This window comes from Saccostrea cucullata, unplaced genomic scaffold (genome assembly GCF_032062105.1).
Source record: "Saccostrea cucullata isolate Sc308-1 unplaced genomic scaffold, CSIRO_AGI_Scuc_v1 ctg3987, whole genome shotgun sequence".
NCBI classification, from domain to species: Eukaryota; Metazoa; Mollusca; class Bivalvia; order Ostreida; family Ostreidae; genus Saccostrea; species Saccostrea cuccullata.
The window spans coordinates 997-23,108 of record NW_026931913.1 but is presented as its reverse complement, the minus strand read 5'-3'; the positions used below and the strand labels follow the sequence as shown (position 1 = coordinate 23,108).

Sequence of the window (22,112 nt, the reverse complement as noted above, 5' to 3'; positions counted from 1 at the left end):
ATGACATAACACTGTAAATATTTGTCAAGAACAGGGAAAAAGAAACAATGCTACAGTGATAGATATATCTCCTTGATATCCATGAAATAATAATATAAATATAAAAAAATTTTTCTCCTTTTTTAAAATCAAAATACAGAAAAAAATTAAAAGATTTTAAATGTAAACAATTTTAAAATAAACTACATGTATTTGTGAAAGATTTTAATTTTAGTAGATTACTAAACTGGTCTTATCATTCCTACTAAATTAGACTGGTCAATTTCCAAGTGTCATGTTTTAAACTGTTACAGTAGATATAATTATACATGTTCACTGCAGCTTTATGTACAAAACTCATCAGTTTTCAGAAATACTTATTTGAGCTTATTAGGTCCTGGTAAGAACAAAATTTAATGAAGAAAAAATATTAATCTTAAATGTTCATGTATTAATTTCCTTGCAATTTTACAAACCCTTTTAAGAAACTTGTTACATGTAAGTAGAGACAAAAGCAACCTTCAATTAATACCTATGATGTATACATTTATTTTACTGAAAACAAATTCAAAGATAGACAAACAGAGCAAGGAATTGCACTGAGTTTCATTTAACTCAATGAAATGAATAAATTTGCAATATAATCAATGAAGAATCAATATGAAATCATTGTAAAATTTACAGATTGAATTAGTGAAATGCAAATACTTGATCAAGAAAATTAATGTTCTTGTCATGCACAATCTGTATCTCTTTTTTATTAATTAGAAATGAGATATTAATTAAAATCATACCTCATTTAAAAAGGTAACTTGAACAATTGAATACCTGTTCCAATAATGTTACAAATATTAGGCCTAAAAAGCAAGGATTTTTTTTCATAATTTCTTGAATGAATGCATTTTTATTTTTGGGCAATGTTGGGATATTAGTCACATCCTGACATCCTTGTACTGTTTATTCATCGTTTTTAAATCCGTAGTCAGTAGATCATTCATAACTTTCAGTAAAATGAATAGTTAAATAATTACCTGATGAAAATACTATCAACAATCAAACTGTCAACATCATCATTGGACTTTGTCAAATGCACCGTGACTTTTCTTCCCTGTTCGGACTGCATATAGCATAATACTTTACAGGATACTCTCACGTCTTTTCTTTTTTTTCCCATTCTCACTTAAAATTTTAGTGTAGTGGTGAAGCGAGAAATACACAACAGCACAATGCGTCAATGACTTTCTTCTGATCGGAATGATCATGCAACTTGCCACGTTCCGTATCGAAAATAAACAAGTCCTCCTTTATTGGTTCATCCATATGCATCACGCTAATCTCAAATGCTTCTAAGATTCCTATGCTTTGTTTTGTTATAAGACTTTCTCCTGAAAAACGTCCTTTGTTTTTAGTCCTAAAAATAAGTGACAACAAACATCAAGTATGACAGAGGAAATTCGTTTCCGAGATGCTTAGCATCGCTGGTTTAAAGTCGCCTGTTTCAAACGCTTTGGTGATTCGCAAGAGTTATCTCCCTGTTAACGCAAACCTTACCTTAAATTCGCCCCGTTTTAAATTCGCCCATTTCCGACTAGGGCTAAAGGGGTAAAAATAAAACGGGGCCGAAAAATTCCCTGTATACAGTATATATTCTCTCAGCTAGTGTACAATGAGTGAAGAACCATCATTATGGATTTTTATACTTGAATTGCTTTAGATCTACTGTAAATGTATTACATTTGGCGTGTACCATATTTGGAGGAATTTCAATTTTCAGCAAGTTAGCGTAGATTTGATTTAGTGAATTTGCTATTTATTAAAGAAAATATACAAGACATTTAAAGAATTTCAATTGAGTTAGTGGACTCTGCTTTCCGCCAAAATCGCTAAATAGAATACACTGCTAAATGTAATACTTTTACAGTATCAGGTGATTATGTTGAATTTTGATTGTACTAAATAAATTAATATTTGTTATTATTAAAAACTAAGGGCTATCACTGTTCTCACAGATCTACTTAGTGGACGCCGGCGATGCTACTGGGTCACACCTGTTCATTACAGAGGACGGAGGTGACAATTTTTACGAGTCCGCACTTCCTTTCCAACTGACCGGGGAAATCTTGTTCCACCCAAACAAGGCATATGAAAATTATCTGCTAGCTTCATCTGCTCTCCTGTCAACAAAGGTAGGAAATGACAAGATAGTGTATAATAACGGGGAGGATCATTCGGTGGTGTAATAACCCACCAGAAATACACTGAGAACAATCTATCGTGCAACTTTATTCAGCACCTAATTTTCACTGTGTTTTATTATTTTACCCATTCTTTCTACAAAACTTAATTAACTATAGTTTCTTTTAATGGAAATGCTAACATCCATCATGCATTCTTTGTCACAGATTAAAAGTGGTAATAAGAATTTGATGGTAGGTATGAATGCTTTTTATTCCTTTGTCATGTCCTTTCTGTTGTAAAGCTTAGCTCATGTAGCTAGCTCATTGTGTCGTCATTGTCATTGTCACATATATATATATATATAGAGCTGCACTAAAAAAAAACTTTCAATGAATGCTCCCCTCACAAAAGAAGAACAACAATGAATTCAGTAATAGAGGCATGTCCATGTTTAAATACCCCAAAAGAACCCTAGTGAATTCATTATTAGAGGCAAGTAACCCTAAAGAGCCCCTTTTCCTTCCAGTCTTGCAGAATCCTCAGGGGCAAGTGATTTAATTAATAGTAAGCCTTGGAAATAGGGGTAAAATTTTAACCAAAAAACAAACCCAGCGGACCACTTAATAATTGCAAATAATGTGCATGGGAAGGGGGAGTGGAATAGTTCATAAAGCAAAGCAAAGCAAGCTCAGAGGGATGTTAAGTCTTGAATTTTGTTGAATTGTGTAAGAAAATTTAAACACTAAAATGAATGTGAATTGGAGTTATGAAGATGTCAGTTGTTCTGGTTAAGTACCTGTGACTGAAAGTTTAATGGGCTCTGAATTCTTTTGGATCAACATCCTGCAGGGTGGTATTAAAAAGGAAGAACTTTGCATGTCAAGATCTCAAAAAGGTCTCATCACTAATCTAGGGAATGTGGCATATATTGAAAATAACAATTAATCTGGGTACAAATACTAATAATGAAAAAAAAATCTTGGGCAACAGCTGATATGGATTTGGGTGAACAGAATTAAGAGAGTATGTTTTATTCACTCATTTATAAAAGTTAATACAGCCATGATTATGGGTATTTTGAGTTAAATATATTAACAACAGAATTAAGCATGCGACAAGTTTTAAGGAATGTGTCTTTGGTTATTTGAATTATGTGCAAAGAGATATAAATGGCAAGAACTTTTTATGCCCAGAGATTGAAGATCAGGGGCATGCTTTTGTCTTTATATGTAAGTATTCACAAGTCAGTTAATATATAATATATATATATATATATAATTATGAATTTAACAGTTCCATGCTGTTTACATACTAGATTTAATCCATTGGTGCACTTTGTCAATATCCGCACAGATGTCTGCTTAGATATATGAAAACATTCTGCATGATTCAGCTTACAGTGGTGTGTGATGATTAAGTTTAGAATCATAACTCATCTCCATAAAAGGATTGTTACCCCCCCCCCCCCTTCAATATTTTTTGTGAAATTTCTGATACATGCCAATTAAAAATGATTCTTTATGCAATGTGTAAACTTGTCACTTCCAGCTATGAAATATTAGTCTTAAACTTAAAAATTTTCAGTGTTCAATATAATTTTTTTAAAGTCAAAGATGTGTCATAATCCCTTCACCAATCCTGGTTATGCATCCCCCAAAACTGAACCTCAAAAATCGCCATTTCCATCTGTGAAAAAAAGCTTCACACAATTTTTAGCAGTTTTATTTTTGAATTATATAATGCACTGAAAAATGTAATGGATAGTTCTGGGGTACCTTAGGGGGGGTTAATCACTCAGTTCAGGAGAGTGACTGAATACCAAGGTCCAGGATGATCTTGGAATGTTGTTGACATTCTGTTGTAGACTTTACTAATGGGCATCTTTACCATGGTGATGTTTTTTCCATTTCAGAATTATACGCCAGTTTTGATAATGGTAGGACCTGGAGGATGGTCGACACTTATGTACAGACCTATAAATGGTAAAAATTCACCACAGTGGTAATCTATGGTAATCGTGGTAGGAACTTATAATTATCAGACGAGTAAATGGAAAAGAAATAAAAATTCACAAAATTTGTTTAACTAATAAGTAAAACAATACTTCATACAAGACTTTATATTTTAAGATCCTTTTGCCATAAAAAGGCATAATATATATATTTTTTTTTTTTTTTTTTTTTTTTTTTTTATTGACTTTCACAAGTACACAAAGCAGACTATACATATATATATAAGCAACATATAAACACATATACACATAATTTCTTGATAATTTCATTAGTTTACAGCAGTACAAAGTTTACTTGTATACGTGAAACTTATTTTTTTTTTTAAAAAAAAAAAAAAGGGGGGGGGGGTAGCATGAAAAAATGCATTCAAATGTTTATAATTACTAATGTAAATTTTAAAATTAGCATATAATAACGTTTTACCATAAAAACAAATGTTTTTTTTTCAAAGAACATCACAGATTTTTTGCCAGTGCCTTTCATATTAATTTTTTGCAACTTTGTAATAACAACACCTTTTCTATAAAAATTCTCTCTATAATCCTCTTTATTAGGATGTCGATATTTAGTTTTGGAATATTTTTATTTCTTGCAAAAATAAATTGTTTTACAGTAAGTATAATCAAGTTTTGTATTTTACAAATTTTCCTTTTCTCGTATTTTCCAAAAATATTGACATTTTATAAAACTACAATGCATTCAAATTTGTCCAAAACCCATTCTTCAATCCTACACCATAAATCTTTTACTTTAAACATTCTACAAACAAGTGGTCAATTTTTTCTAAGTCACTTAAACAAAAAGTCAATGGTAGTTATACTTAATTTAAAAAGATAATAATTTGTTGGAATAATTCTGTGTAATATTTAAAATTTGGGAGCCAGTGAAATTTGGATTCCTGAGTAACTTTGAAAGGAAGTTCAAATATTTTATTCCAATCTGCTTCATCAAAGAAAACATTATTTTCTTTCCATTTTAAAAGAAACTGATTGGCTCTCTCTTGTTATTTATAAATATTTTATACTTTCTTTACACCCTTTATTACTTCTATAAAAAATGAAAGTTGAATGTGGAATATTTGGTCCAATAACCTTTAATCTTTTTATGTCCTCTATTCCTGCATACTTAGCTTTTTAAATAGCCCTTTAAGACCATTTTTCAACAAAATTTTTTTCCTTTCAAGTTTACTATGGTATGAAGCTTAAAAAGTTACCATTTATAAAAAGGTCATTTAAAAAGCAAAGCCTTCCTCAAAATGCTTTTCCAGAAAAAAGATTTTCCATTAATCAATATATATGGGTTTTTCCCATATATGTTCTAATAACACATGTTTGTTTTCTTGGTTTATATTTATAAGTTTACCCAGGAATTAAGGACTCTTTAAAAATTTTTTTAAATTTTTGTTAAGTTTAAAATGTAATCCGACCCCCTTTATCCACATGTTTTCAATGTCTGTTTTTAGTTCAGCTTTAAACAACTTTACCCTTTTTGCATCTGAATGAATGAGTCTTCTAACCCAACTTGTTAAAAGTGCAGAAATAAATTTGTGAAATCTCCATTTTCAGCCCTCCATATTTATAGTCCTGAATTATAACATTTTTCTTTTTTTTATTTTTTTATTTCCATAAAAAAAGAAACAACTCTGTTAAATTTTTTTAGAAATTCGGGTTTAGGTTTGGTAGTGTAAAATCAGATGATTTAGTTTTGGTATTATAAGAGTTTTAATTATTTTAAATTCCAATTGGGGTAAGTTTCCTCATACTCCAACTACATAGGAGTTTTTTAATATCATTTAATTTTGACATGTAATTTAATTCAAGCATTTCCTCCAGATTAACTAAAAATTTTTATTCCTAGCAAATCAAAGTTTGAATTACCCCAATAAGCTTCCATCGAAAGGGTGAAAAACTTCCTTGGAATATTTCTTATTTCCCAACCCAAACCATTTTTGTTTTTAAAATTTAATTTTTTAAAACCCGGGAAAATTTTAAAATAATCGAGTTCTCTTAAATACCATATTGAGGTAGGTGAACCATCTGAAATAAGGGATGTATCATCAGCATATTGTGAAAGTTTATATTTTTCGCCTTCGATTGTTATGCCTTTAATGCTTTATTTTTCGAATAAGAATTCCAAGTTTTTCTGCACATAACAAAAAGAGATATGGTAAAGGGGTTGTCTACAGCCTTTTTGAAAAATTTAGTCTGAGATAATACCATTTTGTATTACACATGATTTAATACCACTGTAGAAATCTCAATCCTTTTTTTAATGGGGGGCCCAAAGTTGAAAAAGCCCAATGTTTGATATATAAATTTCCATGAAATTGTATCAAATGCTTTTTCAAAGTCTATAAGCATTAGTAAACCGGGTATTGGTTTAATTTGTATAATGCATCAAATGATTTTTCTAATATTCTCCCCTATGAATTTCCCTTTTTATAAATCCAGTTTGATTTATTGATTAATTTATCTAATTTTTTTTCATTCGTTCAGCAATACAACCTGAAGCTATTTTATAAACAACATTTGTAAAATTCCCCCAGTTTTTTCTGATTTTTTTTTCCTGATTTTGGAATACAAGTTAAAATTTCCCAAGTTTATTTGACTCTGTAAAATGTTTAATCATAAGAATTGTTTATTGCTCTTGTAATAAAAGAACCTATATTTTCCAAAATAATTTAAAAACTCGCAAGTAAATCCATCCCGGGCTCTTCTCATTTTTCATTTGTTTTGGGAAAATTTAAAAAACTTCAAATTTGTCACTGGACCTTCAAAATTTTTGATTCTTCTTTACTTAACTTTGGGGAAAATTTTTATAGGTTTTTAATTTTTATGAAATTTTCAGATTCAACATTTTCCCTTTTTTTATACAAACTTTCATAAAAAAAACCTTAAGTTTTGTTTCCTCTAAAATATCTTTCTGAGAGAAACAAATGATCCATCATCTCTTTCTATTTTTTGGGAAATTTTCTTACTGACATAGTTTCTTGATTTAAACTAATAAAGTATTTTGATGGTTTTTTCCCTTCCCAATCCATTTAACCTTTGACCTGATACATTGTCCTTTAAACCTTTTTTTTCTTATTTCTTCTATTTCTGTTTGTTTTTTTGAAAGTTCATTTATTGACTGTTCTGTTAAATTTTGTTCTAATTCAAATATTTCTTTTTCTAATTGTTTTTCTTTCATTTGTTTCCTTCTTTTTTAAGTGGAATAAGAAATTTACTTTCCTCTTTTCTCCATTAGTAAAATATCAAGAAAAAGTTGATCACTAATAGTAAATTGAATATCATCATTACCTAACAATAAGTCTTTCCAATTGTAAACAGGGCAGACATACTGAACTTTTCCCCTTTAATTTTTATTTTTTTTTTAACAAATTCCTTATCATTAGTAAAGAGTTATTAAATTTCCAGAATCCTCTTCCTTTTATGAACTCATTTAATTTTAAAAACACCACTGGTGAATGATGAAAGATAACTATTTGAAGTTACAAAAGGAGTATGGTAAACAAAGATTCCGAATTTGAAAAAGTCAAGCCTAGCTTTTTTTGGGTTTTTGTCCATTAAATCTTTTTAAATTTTGGGTTATTTTCCATTACTCCTTTATTTAGAGCATCCATAAATTTTAAAACTTCATCTGTTTTTATTTAAATTTTTGTAATTTGTTGAATCTAACTCTTTATCAAAAATTAAATTGAAGTCACCCTAAAAATGTTTTGAGAACTGTTTATCTCCTCTATTGTTTAAGTAAAATTAAAAAAAAATTGGGTCTACAAATTTGGACCGTATATATTTTTCAATAAAAAAAGGGATGTCTTCAATGATGACATCTAAAATAAGATAATTTCCCTCATTTCCTTTAAAATCGTTGTATATTTTTACTTCACAATTGTTATTAAATAAGATGGAACTCCTCTTGAATTCGATTTAAAAGAACTAAAAAAAACTTTATACCCCCCCTGTGTTTTATCATGTTCTATCTTTTTTCCCTAAAATGTGTATCTTTAAGAAAATAAACATTATATTTCTTAGCTTTTTGATTTTTGAAAACATCACCTCTTTTTTCTATACCCCCAGGCCTTGGCAGTTTACTGACAGTTTTTTTTGTTATTTTCACTATGTCCCATAAATGCTATATATATATGAATAATGCTGACCCCCCGTTGTCAAAAACAAAAATTGCAAAAAAAAAATTGAAAAAAGTATGGGAAAAAAAAACATGCCTCTTTTGTTGATAATTTGGAGGGGGGTTTTCCAAAAACTTTTTATAAAGTTATGATAATAAATTGGAAGTAGGCACATTTATAAAAATTAAAATGCTAACGGATTTAGGAATACTATCACAAAACTTTTATTTAAGAGCAAAAAAGGATATGAGCATAGAAAATTATGATAAAAGTTTAATAACTTAAACAATAACAGAGAAAACTAGGTTTTAAACAAATATAACTTGATTATTTTGTATCAATTAGATAATGTATACTTGTTTGATATTATGGGTATGTGAAATTCCCCATTGTTATGTGGTATTTAAGTCAAATAATATATTCACATATTATGTTAACACCAGGCAATATTTGAAATGAAAAGAAAATTGTTTCCCAAAAGCAAAGACAAAACAGGGAAAAATAACATTTAAAAAAGCCAATAATTAGGTAGAAAAAAATATTCCGGAATATTTAATAAACACACCTGATGTTTATTTCACTTTGAAACACTGTTATCGGTAAAAAGATTTTCGAGTTTCCACTCAAATAACTTTGGGAAATTTACCTAATCGAGATTAAACATACATATCAAATGAGACTGGTAACTTCTTTGCCGCACCCAGGCCTGCTTCCTTAATGTGCGAGAGCGCGGGGGGCCATGTTTTTTCCGTGCCATCTTGACACAACTACAAGTGCATTGTTAATTTCGTTATCGGCCAGCGTTTTTAATAGCAACCTCCGGCTCCATGCTCTCCTGTCATTTGAACCTTCGTGCACCACTCCATCACTACTTGAGAAACGGTAGGCGTAAATTTGTGATGCGCTTGGCACAGTCTCGAACCCTGATATCCACCAGGATTTCTTTATTGTTTGTAGGAGTCGACCTGTGACGTGTGCCATGAACCGGTTCCCCTTATCTTCTATGGACTTCCCTGTACTAACGGCAAAATTTTTCCACGTCATCTGTGATCACTTCGTCTGCGGTAGGCAAAGGTCCACTTTCTCCCCGGGAAACGGAGTTGCTTTTCGTAAATAAAATTTTCACCCTTGATTTTTGACTCGATACTGCGTTCCGCAATTCTTTTGAACTTCTAAGTTGCTTTCTCTTCTTGGATCTCCTCCGGGTGTGTTGCTACTCTTATAACTGATTCTTTTTCTTTCAAGACTTTAATATGCTTCATCACAAGGTCTTTTTGTGTCTTATCACTGAATTGTACACAGATGGGGTTTGGGAATTTCTTTGTACATCATTCCCCCCTGCGGAAAAGTTTGTTTATTCGGAGTTCGTTAATTGGCCCCTTTCCCTCTCCATTTCAGATATGAAAACATTTCTAAAAATTTAAAATTTGGGACTTTCTCTACCCTTTTTTCCCCCAACCCACTGATAAAAATTTGTTCCCATTGATCTTGATTTAGGTCGATAAATAAATATATTTTATAAACTGTAAACTGATAAAGGAGTGTTATCTGTGTTTTACAGGGGAAGTATAGACGACGACCCCAAAACAATCTATGCAACAGTTGATCCCCAGAAGACACACCCATTCCTAGCTACTTGTATGTTGTTACATGTATATTACAAAAACTAAAGATATTAAACATTTTGTTAAAGTGTATGTTTACAATCAGCTGCTTAATACTGTACAATCACACATTTTCGTGGGGTCAGATTTTCGTGGTTATAATAATCTCTTGGTTTGTGGGGATTTGATTTTGTGGATCAAGAATTATTGAGTAGTTATGTATGTAACATTTTACATTTCATGGTGGACATGAATTCGTGGGTCTCGTCATACCTTGAAAACAACGAAAATTAAACCCCACGAAAAATTGTGATTTCACAGTATATAAGTATATTGTGTGTTGTTAACTCTTTACTTACAGTTGTAGCCGTACGGTATATCCTACACCGTTACTCTGTAATACAATCAGCTGATTGGTATATTGTGTGTTGTTAACTCTTTACTTACAGTTGTAGCCGTACGGTATATCCTACACCGCTACTCTGATGGGACAGCAGGGAGTAAAACTAAAATCTTAGAGAATGTCGTGTCATTTGGACATCAGGAAAAATTCCTCTATGCCTCAATTTATTCACCACAAGTAGTAAGTACCTAAAGTCAATACTAAGTGAAATTTTAACAATGAAGAAGGGGATAAAGTTTTGACAAATTTTCATTTGTCTTGGTGCAGATTCTGTCTTTGGAGATTTAACATTGAATGTTATTTTTGAATTATTGAATATTTATAATGAGATTGTCAGGATTTTTAATCTCATTAATATTTTGTAGAGAGGGAATAGACTGATAAAAATATCGACCAATCAAGGCAAAACTTGGCATACAGCTCAGCTTCCAACCATCACAGGAGATAGGGTGAGATCATGTTCATACAAACAGAAATGGAGTTACTGAGTTCTCATTGACTGATAGAAACTGGAGCTAATATTTATCAAACTTACAGAAATAGGACACCTTTTATTTTTTCTGATACATGTTTGAGTTTTAGTATACGTTTTGGTTTAATTGAAAGGTAGAAAATGATTTTCATTTTGTGTAAATCTAATAACCTTCTCTTCAGGATTTATTATTTAATGGAGTCCATTTACTCTTTTGTCTGATTTCAGTTTTTCTCTGTTCTGGACATGAATGAGAAGTTGGTGTTCATGCATGTGGATAACCCAGGAGGTAAGCAGGGTTCACCACTGAGGCCAATGTCTTTTGTAATCCTTAGGAATTAACACAGAAAAAAAAAATTATACATAAGATCAATTTTAGTTGAAATGTATATTAAAGTATTACTTTTAATTGACACTTCAGTCTGTAGCTGTCAGATTCATGACTCATTTTTCCTCCAGGATCTGGGGATGCTTAAATTAGTCTCCAGAAGCACCATAAAAAAGCTAGTTCATCAAGTTGATTTCAGTTATGAGTTTTAGTCTGTTTTGAATGGTCATAACTTGTATCTTAAGAGGCACTTTAATAATTTTATCAAGATAATGTTTACCTTAAAATATGTTTAGAGATCAATAACCTTAATTGTTCAAAATTACCAGTAGTACTACAGGAATTTGCTTTTCGGGACGTCATTGTTTTTCGCAAATTTGTATAATTATTTCCACTTTTAATTTTGAGACAGACCTTGACATGAGTTAATTCTGACTGTTTATTTGTAGATACAGGACACGGGACACTGTATACGTCTGGAGCCCTGGGGGTCGTTTACTCCGAGTCCCTGCCTAAACACCTGTACCCTAACTATGGGGATGTAACGGACTTCTACCGCGTGGAGTCGATGCGGGGGGTCTACATCACCAGTCAGATTAATGAGGATAACAGCATCCACAGCATGATCAGTTATAACCGCGGGGCCATGTGGCAGAAACTGCCCCGCCCTAACAATGCCCCGTGTAAGGACGAGAAAAAGGTCAGTCTGCTGACATCTGATTGGTTCAGATCTTTGTCAATCTAATCAAAATTTGATGTCAGATCCACTGACATACTCGCTACACTAACATCTAACAACATCTTAAAGAGGGTCACGTCAGAGGTCAAATTCTACCAGCCAATAAAATCACTGCCTGCAAAATCATTGTATATACTGTATAAGTGGAAATTTTAGCGAGACACAAATTTAGGAATTTGTCCTTAAAAACTGGTAATTTATTTTTAGAGAGATGTTAATTAAGTGATTTTAAAATGCTCATTAAAGTAGGTATTAGAAATAAAACGCAATTAATTTTTAGCATTATTCAATTTTAGCGATCTCGGCACCCTTGCTAATAATGCCAAAACTAAATCCTCGCTAAAAATTCTACTTATTCGGTATGTTGAAGTGAATAAATCAATGTTTTAGTAGTGAGTATGCAAGTGTATCTAACATCTGATTTTAGTTAGATTGCAATTGGATCTTTGTTGTTGCTGTGAATTATTCAACATCAGACTTATTTTATATAGATACTTGTTATGAACCTTAGCTCTGTTCAGATAAAGATAGCACTTAGTGAGATAAGCTTTCTGTTATCATCTCTTTTGACCTGAGATACTGATCTCATTTTCCAATCCTCGTTTGACCCCTGGTGACCTGAGATGTTTATCCTCCATTTCAGCCCTGTCACCTCCAGATACACGGGACGTACAGCATTCAGAGGGGGGTCATCGCCAGTCCCCCACTCAGCACAAAGGCAGCCCCAGGGATAGTTCTTGTTCATGGTGAGTACATGTGTACTAAACCAGTCCCCTACTCAGCACAAAGGCAGCCCCAGGGATAGTTCTTGTGTATATGAAACTACATGTATTTAAAATTCACCAGCTTATCATTCAAACATGGAATTGATTACATATATATAGAGTGTAAAGCCACATCTTTGCTGACTTTGATGTATGTTTAAATTTACCTATAGATGACATTCTATAATTAAATTTATTTGTAATAATTTATGATTGTTAAACATGTCTGTATAATGTCAAGTGTCTACTTTAACAAGAAGAATTTTGTCAGATTAGTATAACGTTGTGACCAGTAAGTTTCAGTAGTGTTTATGTAGACTCAGTTTTATGACTTTCTATAACTAGGTCACGTGGCAGATGCCCTACAGACAACTCACCCTGATGTGTACGTCACCAGTGACGGGGGTTACACATGGGCCAAGGTAGGATGTAAGATTGAAAAAAAAATCTGAGATAGAGCCCCACAGGTATTTTTATAAATATGTTTTAAATTTAATGTTAAGTATTTTTGATTATTTAGTGCATCTTTCCATCACAGCATAATAATAAAATAGTTCTTATAATTAGAATTTTTATTTTAAAAAATGATTATCCCCATAAACTTGAGTGCAATCTTTGTTGATTAATTACTGCTTAGTTAATGACATTTGTGAAAACGTCTCTTGAGAATTTTTTTTCTACTGTAAACATGGTAAAATGCTTTGAATTCTTTTCTAATTATTTTCAGGCATTGACTGGTCCCCACCATTACCAGATAGCTGACAGTGGGGGTTTACTGGTGGCCGTCTCCGTAGACAATCCCCAGCCGACGACAATCAAGTTCTCCGTGGACGAGGGTCAGTGTTGGCACGAGTACAAGTTCGTACAGAACCCGGACGAGGAGATCGTAATGACAGGACTGCTGACAGAGCCTGGGAACCAGGCCCTCTCTGTGGGGGTGTGGGGATACCACCCAAAGAACAAGACATGGACTGCATTCATCATTGACTTCTCCAAGGTCATCAAACGCCAGTGTAAGTGGTGAAGCTTGGGAGAATTATTCAACATTTAACATTTAGTTTTAAAAGAAAAATTCTACTAGGTTCTTATAGTCCAACACAATACTTTTGGTTGAAATATTCCATATTGCTGGAGAGTACTGCACCAAAAATAATACAAGGTCATCAGAACTCAGAGACGGTTGTGTTCCCTGGGAGTGTTCATAGTAATCCCACACAGTACTGTTACAGTAGATTTAAAATTTATACATGTGGAATTAAATATCGCGTGCTTTCACGAGAAGCAACACACACAAAATAAAATGACTCGCCTTTATTTTTATGGTGCTGATATCTATCTAAAATCTCTTGACCAACTGTCCATCGCAAATTATTATTCTCGTGATTTGACATTGAAGAGCTTGTTCGCGATAATAAGTACTCTCTAAAAATATCAGTACTTTTGAGTACAGTATATTTGATATTGCTATAGAGTACTTCATAGAAATTTGGTTTGTGTTCCTTCATTGTAAACTATCTAGTCTATTGTTTTCCCCCCATGGTACAGTTTCACTAACACTAATATCATTTGTAAGTCTTAAATCTACAACAAATATGCAGTCATTGTGTCAGTTTTGGGGGATGAAAATGATGAAATGTTTATCGGGTACTTAAGTGTGTCTAAACCTTCCTGTTACTATTTTACATGTCAAGGCTTCATCATTTTCCCCATTGCCAGCTATGCCCCTGTAGCTAGTTTATAAAAAAATGTTTCAGTAAAATTAGTCATCATATTTGCACTTCATGCATGTATTTCTCAATTATAATTTTTTTTTTTCTGTGAACGAAATGTCTTAGATAGTCACCATTTTGCTAATTCATGCATGTATTTCTTGATTATAACAAATGTTTCAGTGATCTAAATGTCTAAGATAGTCATCATTTTGCTATTCATGCAAGCCATGTATTTCTTGATTATAGCAAATTTTTCAGTGATCTAAATGTCTAAGATAGTCATCATTTTGCTATTCATGCAAGCCATGTATTTCTTGATTATAGCAAATTTTTCAGTGATCTAAATGTCTAAGATAGTCATCATGATCTAAATGTCCCTTTACTCTAGGTGGGTCAGATGACTACAAGATATGGGTCCCCCACTCCACACTCCGAGCCAATGAAGAGGCGGACGTAAAGGGTTGTCTACTGGGGATGAAAGAAGAATTCAAAAGGATCGGGAAGGACAGCTGGTAAGTCAGGACTAGGTCTGCTGGGATGAGGGAAGATCTTACAGGATAAGAAAGGACAGCTGGTAAGTGAGAACTAGGTCTGCTGGGGATGAGGGAAGATCTCAAAAGGATCAGAAAGGACAGCTGGTAAGTCAGAACTAGGTCTGCTGGGGATGAGGGAAGATCTCAAAAGAATAAGTCAGAACTACGTCTGCTGGGGATGAGGGAAGATCTCAAAAGGATTCAAAAGGACAGCTGGTAAGTCAGAATCCTGAACTTTGGATGATTATAAATAGGTCAAGGACACAGCAGACTTATCTGGTAAATCTAAGCCTCTAATTTAGTAACTGCAGCATGTTTAAACTTTTAAAAAAAAATCAATTGCTCCAACAAAGGACAAATTCATTTACTTCTGGAGAAGTCCAAAAAGTCAGGACTTGAACTCTTGTTAAAATCAGGTAGGTCAGGCCCCAAGACTATAAACTGAGAACAGACTTAAGCCAAAATTTCAAATTGATATATCTTTAGAAAAAATTTTGAAAATGAAATAAAATTTTCATCATATGTTTGAATTGAAGAGTTTTGGGCAATAATATTGCAAATTATTAAGCTAATACATTGAATGAAACTTAAGATAACAAAATTTTGACTTAAGTCTGTTCTCAGTTTATGGTCTTTGGGCCAGGACTGGTCAAGGTCAGATTGATTAAGAATTATCATTTATTAACTTAATAAATTTAAAGAGTTAAAAAAAAACTAAGGTTAAGCCAGACCTATAGATAAATTTGTTTTGTTTTCATTCTCGGAATACAAAGCTTGTTAGTACATGTACATTTGAAAAAAGCTTTTTAAGTCACCTGAGTAAACTCAGGTGACCTATTGGTATCTGTTTTCGTCCGTCGTCGTGCGTTGTGCGTTGTCCGTTAACATTTGAACATTTTCAGCTTCTTCTCTGCAACCACTGATCAATTTCAACCAAATTTGGCACAAAGCATCTATTGGTGAAGGGGAACAAAAATTGTGAATTTCATGATCCCTGCCCCCCTGGGGCCTGAGGGGTGGGGCCAAAACCACTAAAATTAATGCAATCTTTAAAAATCTTCTTCTTTACTCGACATCAAGTAGTTAAACTGTTTGCATGATTGTAACCAGCAATGAGTCCTCTACCAAAATTGTGAAATTCATGGCCCTGGGGTCAGGGGTTCTAGTGCTAGGGAGGGGCTAAATAAGTAGGTAGTGAAAATGCATTATTTCTTTGAAAATCTTCTTCTCTGCTCCTGGGTATTAAATAAACCAACTAAGTACATAGTTATGATTAGAATGAGTGCCTCTAACAAAATTGTGAATTTTATGGCCCCAGGGTCAGGGGTTCTGGTGTTAGGGCGGGGCTCTATTGATTATGTAGTGAAAATACATGAATTCTTTGAAAATCTTCTTCTCCGCTCCTGGGTATTAAATAAACTAACTAGGTACATAGTTATGATGAGGAAGAGTGCCTCTACCAAAATTGTGAATTTTATGGCCCCAGGGTCAGGGGTTCTTGTTTTAGGGTGGGGCTCTAATGATTATATAGTGAAATGCATGATTTCTTTGAACATCTTATCCTTTGCTCCTGGTTAATATGCTAATGATCTAATTACATATTTAAGGCCAGGATTTTTTTTATTTTATTTTCAGTTTTACAAACCCTCCGCTCAAGATTTTGAGTTTTCAGAAAAAAATAAAAAAAAATTTCTTTCCAATGTCAAATTTGAGTCGGGATCGAGATTTCAAATTTACGAACTCGCACTTCCGGTTTTACGATGAAATGGCGGGTAAATAAAGCTGAGAAGATAGCTTGGTTTAGTGTAAAATTCATCGATAAGAGTGCCATTCAAAACGTTTCACCTGTTCAAAGGACAAATAAAATGCTGACGACTTTGTTGCACAATATCATGCTGGTGAGATAATTATGTATTCGTTTCAAAAGTAACTGTCTGTAAATTATTTTCCTCCCCCAGGTTTTAAACTGCCCGTGGTAGCTATTGCATATTGCCAGCGACATTGTTTAGGTCTCTGTTATAGCTTACAGTCTAAGCATCATTCTTCAGAAAAGGGTTACTCATGCATCAGATGTAATGAATATAATGAATAAAAAGTATGGGAGAAGTTAAGTCCATTTGAGGAAGAAATAAACAATAACCTGAAGAAATAAAAAAAAAATTCGACTATTAAAAGGCAAGAATATACAAATATATACAGGCATGTAGTATCATTTGTATCAGCCAGAAAAATTATTTTACACTTAATTGAAAAAATGTTCACCCTACTCCCCAATACTCCCTGTCTGTTTTATGATAGGAATTATAATTTTAGAGATCAAGTAAATTTTAGAACAATGTCTACACATTCACCTAACACATATTAAAAAAATGAAGATATATTGAAAGACTTCTAAAGAATTGATTTTTTAAAATATATTTTGATCAACATCACAAAATTTATATAACTGGCCCAAACTGGCAGATGATGAAATAAGCAATTAAATGTTCTACTTTCCTATTTGTAAGCATTATGTGTCCAGTGGTAAGGAGCCTATTAGGATAGCATGAAAAAAGATTGTACAAATGTTAATAATTGATTTATCAAAAAAAAATTTATTTCCTTCTCCTTTGGGACTTTTTTATTCTCATGTTCAGAACTAAACCTAAACATTAAAAAAAAATGCTGGCCTTATAATGAAGAAAGGGGCCTCTTTCAAAATAGATAATTTCAGGGCTGCTGGGTCAGGGGTACCAGGGAAGTACTTTGACAAAAAATATATTAATGCTTTAAAATTTGCCCTTTGATAAGCAATGGTGCCTCTTTCAAAATCTGTGAATTTCATGGCTTTTGGATTAAAACACGAACCAATTACAATCGCTGGAAAGTTGTTACATGATACTCAGGTGACCTATAAGGCCCGTGGGCCTCTTGTTTATCTTTAAATTGATAAATTTTAATGCTTTAGATCTCTGACATAAAAATGGAGCTGCTCTTGGCCCTTGGTTGTCAAGATCTTGAAAGAAACCAGTAATAAATTCAAAAAATTTGTTTTTCCTCAGGTGCCACAATGGGTATAATTATACAATAGAGAAGAAAACAAAAAATTGTATGTGTACTCGCGAGGATTACGAATGGTGAGAATTTCTAGATGAAACATTTCATTGCTGCAGTGTTTATTTAATAAGATTTTGATTTTGAAGTTTCTTTGGAATATGTCATAAAGTTTATAATATGAGAAAATATAGTAAAATCTCAATAGCATCAAAGTAGATTTTATTATATTAAGCTATAAGTAAACTTCATCTTAATTAATCGACACTTTCAAAGTTCTTCGACAATTTGCTTTGAGTAACTATACAAAAAATCTCAAGACCTTTCTCTGATTTTTACAATGTTTACAGTAACAAGCAATGTTGATTTTTCTTCTGATCACAGTGATTATGGATACCTGAGAGGTGCGGGCTCAGACATCTGTCAAAAAGACCGCTCGTTTGTAAAACCAGACATTGACATTTGTCTGAGAGGCCACGAAGAGAAAATTGTTACGGAGGGGTAAGTGTAAAACCAGACATTGTCATTTGTTTGAGGGGTAGGTGTCATTTGTTTGAGGGGTAGGTGTAAAACCAGACATTGACATTTGTCTCAGGGTTTGTGTAAAACCAGACATTGACATTTGTTTGAGGGTATGTGTAAATCCAAAATTTGTCGAATGGGCCATAAAGAAAAAAAAATTACTGATGGATAAATTTGAGGTTTGTAATAAATGATCATGTGTCCAAATGAATCTATTAATTAGTACTTACTGAAAGCATGAACACTTTCTCAGTAACAGTAACTACTTGATATTGGTTAAGTTTATAAGGTTTCTAGGCAAAAAAAAACCATGGATAAGGAGATTTTTCTTTGCTAAAACCAGTGTCCCCTGAATATTAACAGATACAGGAAGATCCCAGGAGATGTGTGTGTGGGAGGGTTTTCTCCATCGGGGCGACAGATAGACATGTCCATACAATGCTCCGAGGATTCCAAAGAACTTGTACTGGAGGAAATTACCTACAAGAAGGTACATGTATTACGTGATGGTAGGGTACATAACAGTGACCAGTATAGGTTAGGTAATGCAAAGTTAATTCCTTGGTTTTTCAGGCCATTTTTTAAAAAAATGACGAGGGAGGGCAGCATTTTAAGAAAACTTTTTTATTGCCCGCAAAACATGCTGAGGCAGCTTTTTACATTGGAAAATACCTCAAAAATGTTGAGGGAGGTGATTTGTTGTTTTTATCATATTGATTTAGCAGTAAAAAGGGTCAATGAGGCACCCTTGGAAGAGATGAGGGAGGGCCTGAGAACCAAGAAGTTAATTTTTGTGGCCTTAGGCTAAATATACAGGTATACAGTGGACCCTCATTTATCCGGACGCTTTGATTCCCAGTCCATTTGTCCAGATATGTTAAGCATCCGGATATCTGAATCACCAATTAAACAAGACAACACAGCATTTAAAAATTTCGTTCCGATGAAAAATCGTCCGGATACTGAAGCATCCGGATATCTGGCGTCCGGATATCTGAAGGTCCACTGTACTATAAAGGCATTATAAGGAAGGGAAAACTCAATAGAGGGTGACAAAGAAAAAAACAAAACAGAGGAGAGAGAAATTGCACCCCAAAAGCAATAGAAAAAAGATTTTTTTTTTGCATGACTTTTATTTGCCTGACCCCTTTTGGACACTGTAGATTCAATCCTGTTCCTTATTCACAACAGGTTGTAATTCTGTGGCACATTAAACACGAGTATGTTAAGGAAGCATATAAATCATTTCTTGGGAAATTAAGACTTTTAAAAGAAAATTTAATTAGATAATTTACCAAAACCACTGATGAACGTAAACTTTGGTTGACTATTGCCTAAAGATAAAAAAGCATCTAACGAATGACGTGCGCCACCACCACGGCATCCCGTGACTTCTATTAATAGCGAAATGTTCCTTAATAAAAAAATAACAGAACAACAATACCCGGAGTTTAATAACTTCTATGAGTAAATAATTTAGTTGAAAAACATCTATTTTGCCTAAAAAGTGCTGTTAGAATCCCACTGTCCTGTTAGTAAAATAATTATAACACACATTCGCACGAAACCTTGCCCTACGTTTTGTATTTTACACATATGAACCGAGAATTTTCGTAAAACCATGCTTAACTTGGGATTCTAGCAGCACTTTCAAAGTATTTTAGAAGGCTAACTTTCCATCTGTACAAATCTTATGTTTTGAAATATCCAGCTTATTGTTGTTCTATGGCATTGTTTTTGTCACGAATGACCGAGGAAAGGCCAACTAGGATACTGTCTTCGAAAGAGAATATAATTAATGAAAATAAATTAGCATACCTGTTTATTTAACTGGACTCCATATGATTTTCACAGGATATTCCCGATATATGCTTTTAAACTCCATTTTACGTATCTTTGTACATGCCGTATAAGCCAAATTCTCTTTACACTACATGATCAAATCCCAAGTTACTTGAAGTAAACCTATGACGTCATCGTTGTTAGATTTTCATCAAATTGACAGATACAGCAAATCAAAATAAAAACATCTTTTTTTTGTTAATTTTTACACGATTCAATTTATTTCTTAGAGTTAATTTACATCTCTAAATACCAATACTACGAAAACCTGTGTTTTAAAATTGACGTCATCTCACCCACTATGACTTCATAATGTTTCACTGACTTAGTCAAGGTAGAATATTCTGTATGCTTCCTTATCACCCCTGCCAACTTAAAAATTTTTAATCCAGAGTTTATAACAGATAACACTGACATTTTTTTTATGCTTTTATCTCAAAGAGACAAAAATGTTTTAAAGATTATTTTACAATACATTATATTAAATTATATAAATTGATAATTCTAAAATCAGAAAATAATTTTTTTTTTCTCGTATTATTTAGAATGTCATTTTTAGACTTGATTTATAACCTTGGACCTTTGACCTTGTAGGAGTCGGGAGGTCACAATAGCAGTGTGATAGCGGCGGTGGTGATCATTGTCGTGTTGTTAGTTGTTATCATGGGTGTCTTCCTAGTCCACAAATACATAATACTCAGGCGACAGTGAGTATCCACAAATATATAATACTCAGGCGTCAGTGAGTATCCACTAATACATAATACTCAGGCGACAGTGAGTATCCACAAATACATCATACTCAGGTGACAGTGAGTATCCACAAATACATATTACTCAGGCGACAGTGAGTATACAGTGAGTATATAGAGGATATTCAATGTTTTGTTGTTGAATATGGAATTTATTTCACGAGTGGACAGGATTTTTCATATTTTCACGAGTGCAAAGCACGAGAGAAAATATCAAAGAATAATGTCTCATGAGTGAAATAAATTCCATATTCAACAACAAAACATTGAATTTTCTGTTTATTACATTTTAAAAAAAAAATTCTTTGATTTTTTCTTTGCTTCTGTCTTTTTGTAATACAGTCATAGGCTCGTGACATCATAGTTGAGCGGTTGAGACGTCATAGCTATGTGAAGTGAAAACACTGTAAACATGGATTTAGCAACATAATTTGGTAAATTTGACAATTTTTTTTTTTTGCTATCAGAATGGTTTATTTATTTCCAACTATCTTATATTAGGTCAAGGAAGATTTTTTTACAGCAATCTCCGTTATGGGAAGAGAAGTCGAGAGTTTCCCGCACTTCTAATATTCGTCACACTGTGACAGGATATCATTTTGATATCCTTTCACACTGTGACAGGATATCATTTTTATTCAGTGAATAAATTACAGTATTTCATGGGTAAAAATGTAATAAACACAAATACATAATACTCCGGCGACAGTGAGTATACACAAATACATAATACTCAGGCAACAGTGAGTATCCACAAATACATAATACAGTGGATCCCGTTTAATCCAATAGTAAGTTTGTCACCTTCTGGTATCAGAATAGCTGAATATTCGAATAGCCGGTTGCTCCATTTCGAGTCCAAACAAAGATTTATAGAGCTACATGTATTGACAATACATCGTAGCCAATTTTAAACTTCTTATAAATTAATGTGATTACATTTTTCAAATAAAATGATCTATAAAAATTGTTTTTTAAAAGTTATTGCCATTTTTAATCAGCACGTTTACATCCCTTCTTCGATGGCCGCCATTTTGGAAACGGAAGTAGACTAAATGCTTGACTTTATTCCGTAATTTATTTTTCCCCGGATAAATGGTACATCAAAAT

At 32.9% G+C, this 22,112-nt stretch overlaps 1 protein-coding gene across 1 annotated transcript; it reads left to right on the top strand.

Annotated features, from left to right (window-relative positions):
* The first annotated feature begins 4,076 nt into the window (after positions 1 to 4,076).
* On the top strand, positions 4,077 to 20,995 carry LOC134234008 (sortilin-like). The gene is made up of 15 exons (XM_062716068.1): positions 4,077 to 4,139; positions 9,860 to 9,936; positions 10,352 to 10,485; positions 10,671 to 10,754; positions 11,006 to 11,066; positions 11,555 to 11,805; positions 12,488 to 12,590; positions 12,954 to 13,030; positions 13,336 to 13,621; positions 14,709 to 14,783; positions 14,910 to 14,958; positions 17,895 to 17,969; positions 18,271 to 18,387; positions 18,772 to 18,898; positions 20,845 to 20,995. Exons 1-15 carry the CDS (start codon positions 4,108 to 4,110, stop codon positions 20,959 to 20,961), a joined length of 1,665 nt encoding a protein of 554 aa, XP_062572052.1. The 5' UTR covers positions 4,077 to 4,107; the 3' UTR covers positions 20,962 to 20,995.
* Positions 20,996 to 22,112: the final 1,117 nt, after the last annotated feature.

What these genes read in the sequence shown, in the direction of transcription:
- LOC134234008 (XM_062716068.1), top strand. Translation starts at nt 4,108, where the DNA reads ATGGTCGACACTTATGTACAGACCTATAAATG. An exon ending in CAACCATCACAGGAGATAGG is followed by an intron (nt 10,755 to 11,005) that starts GTGAGATCATGT and finishes GTCTGATTTCAG; the next exon opens with TTTTTCTCTGTTCTGGACAT. An exon ending in AGAGGCGGACGTAAAGGGTT is followed by an intron (nt 14,784 to 14,909) that starts GTCTACTGGGGA and finishes AGTGAGAACTAG; the next exon opens with GTCTGCTGGGGATGAGGGAA.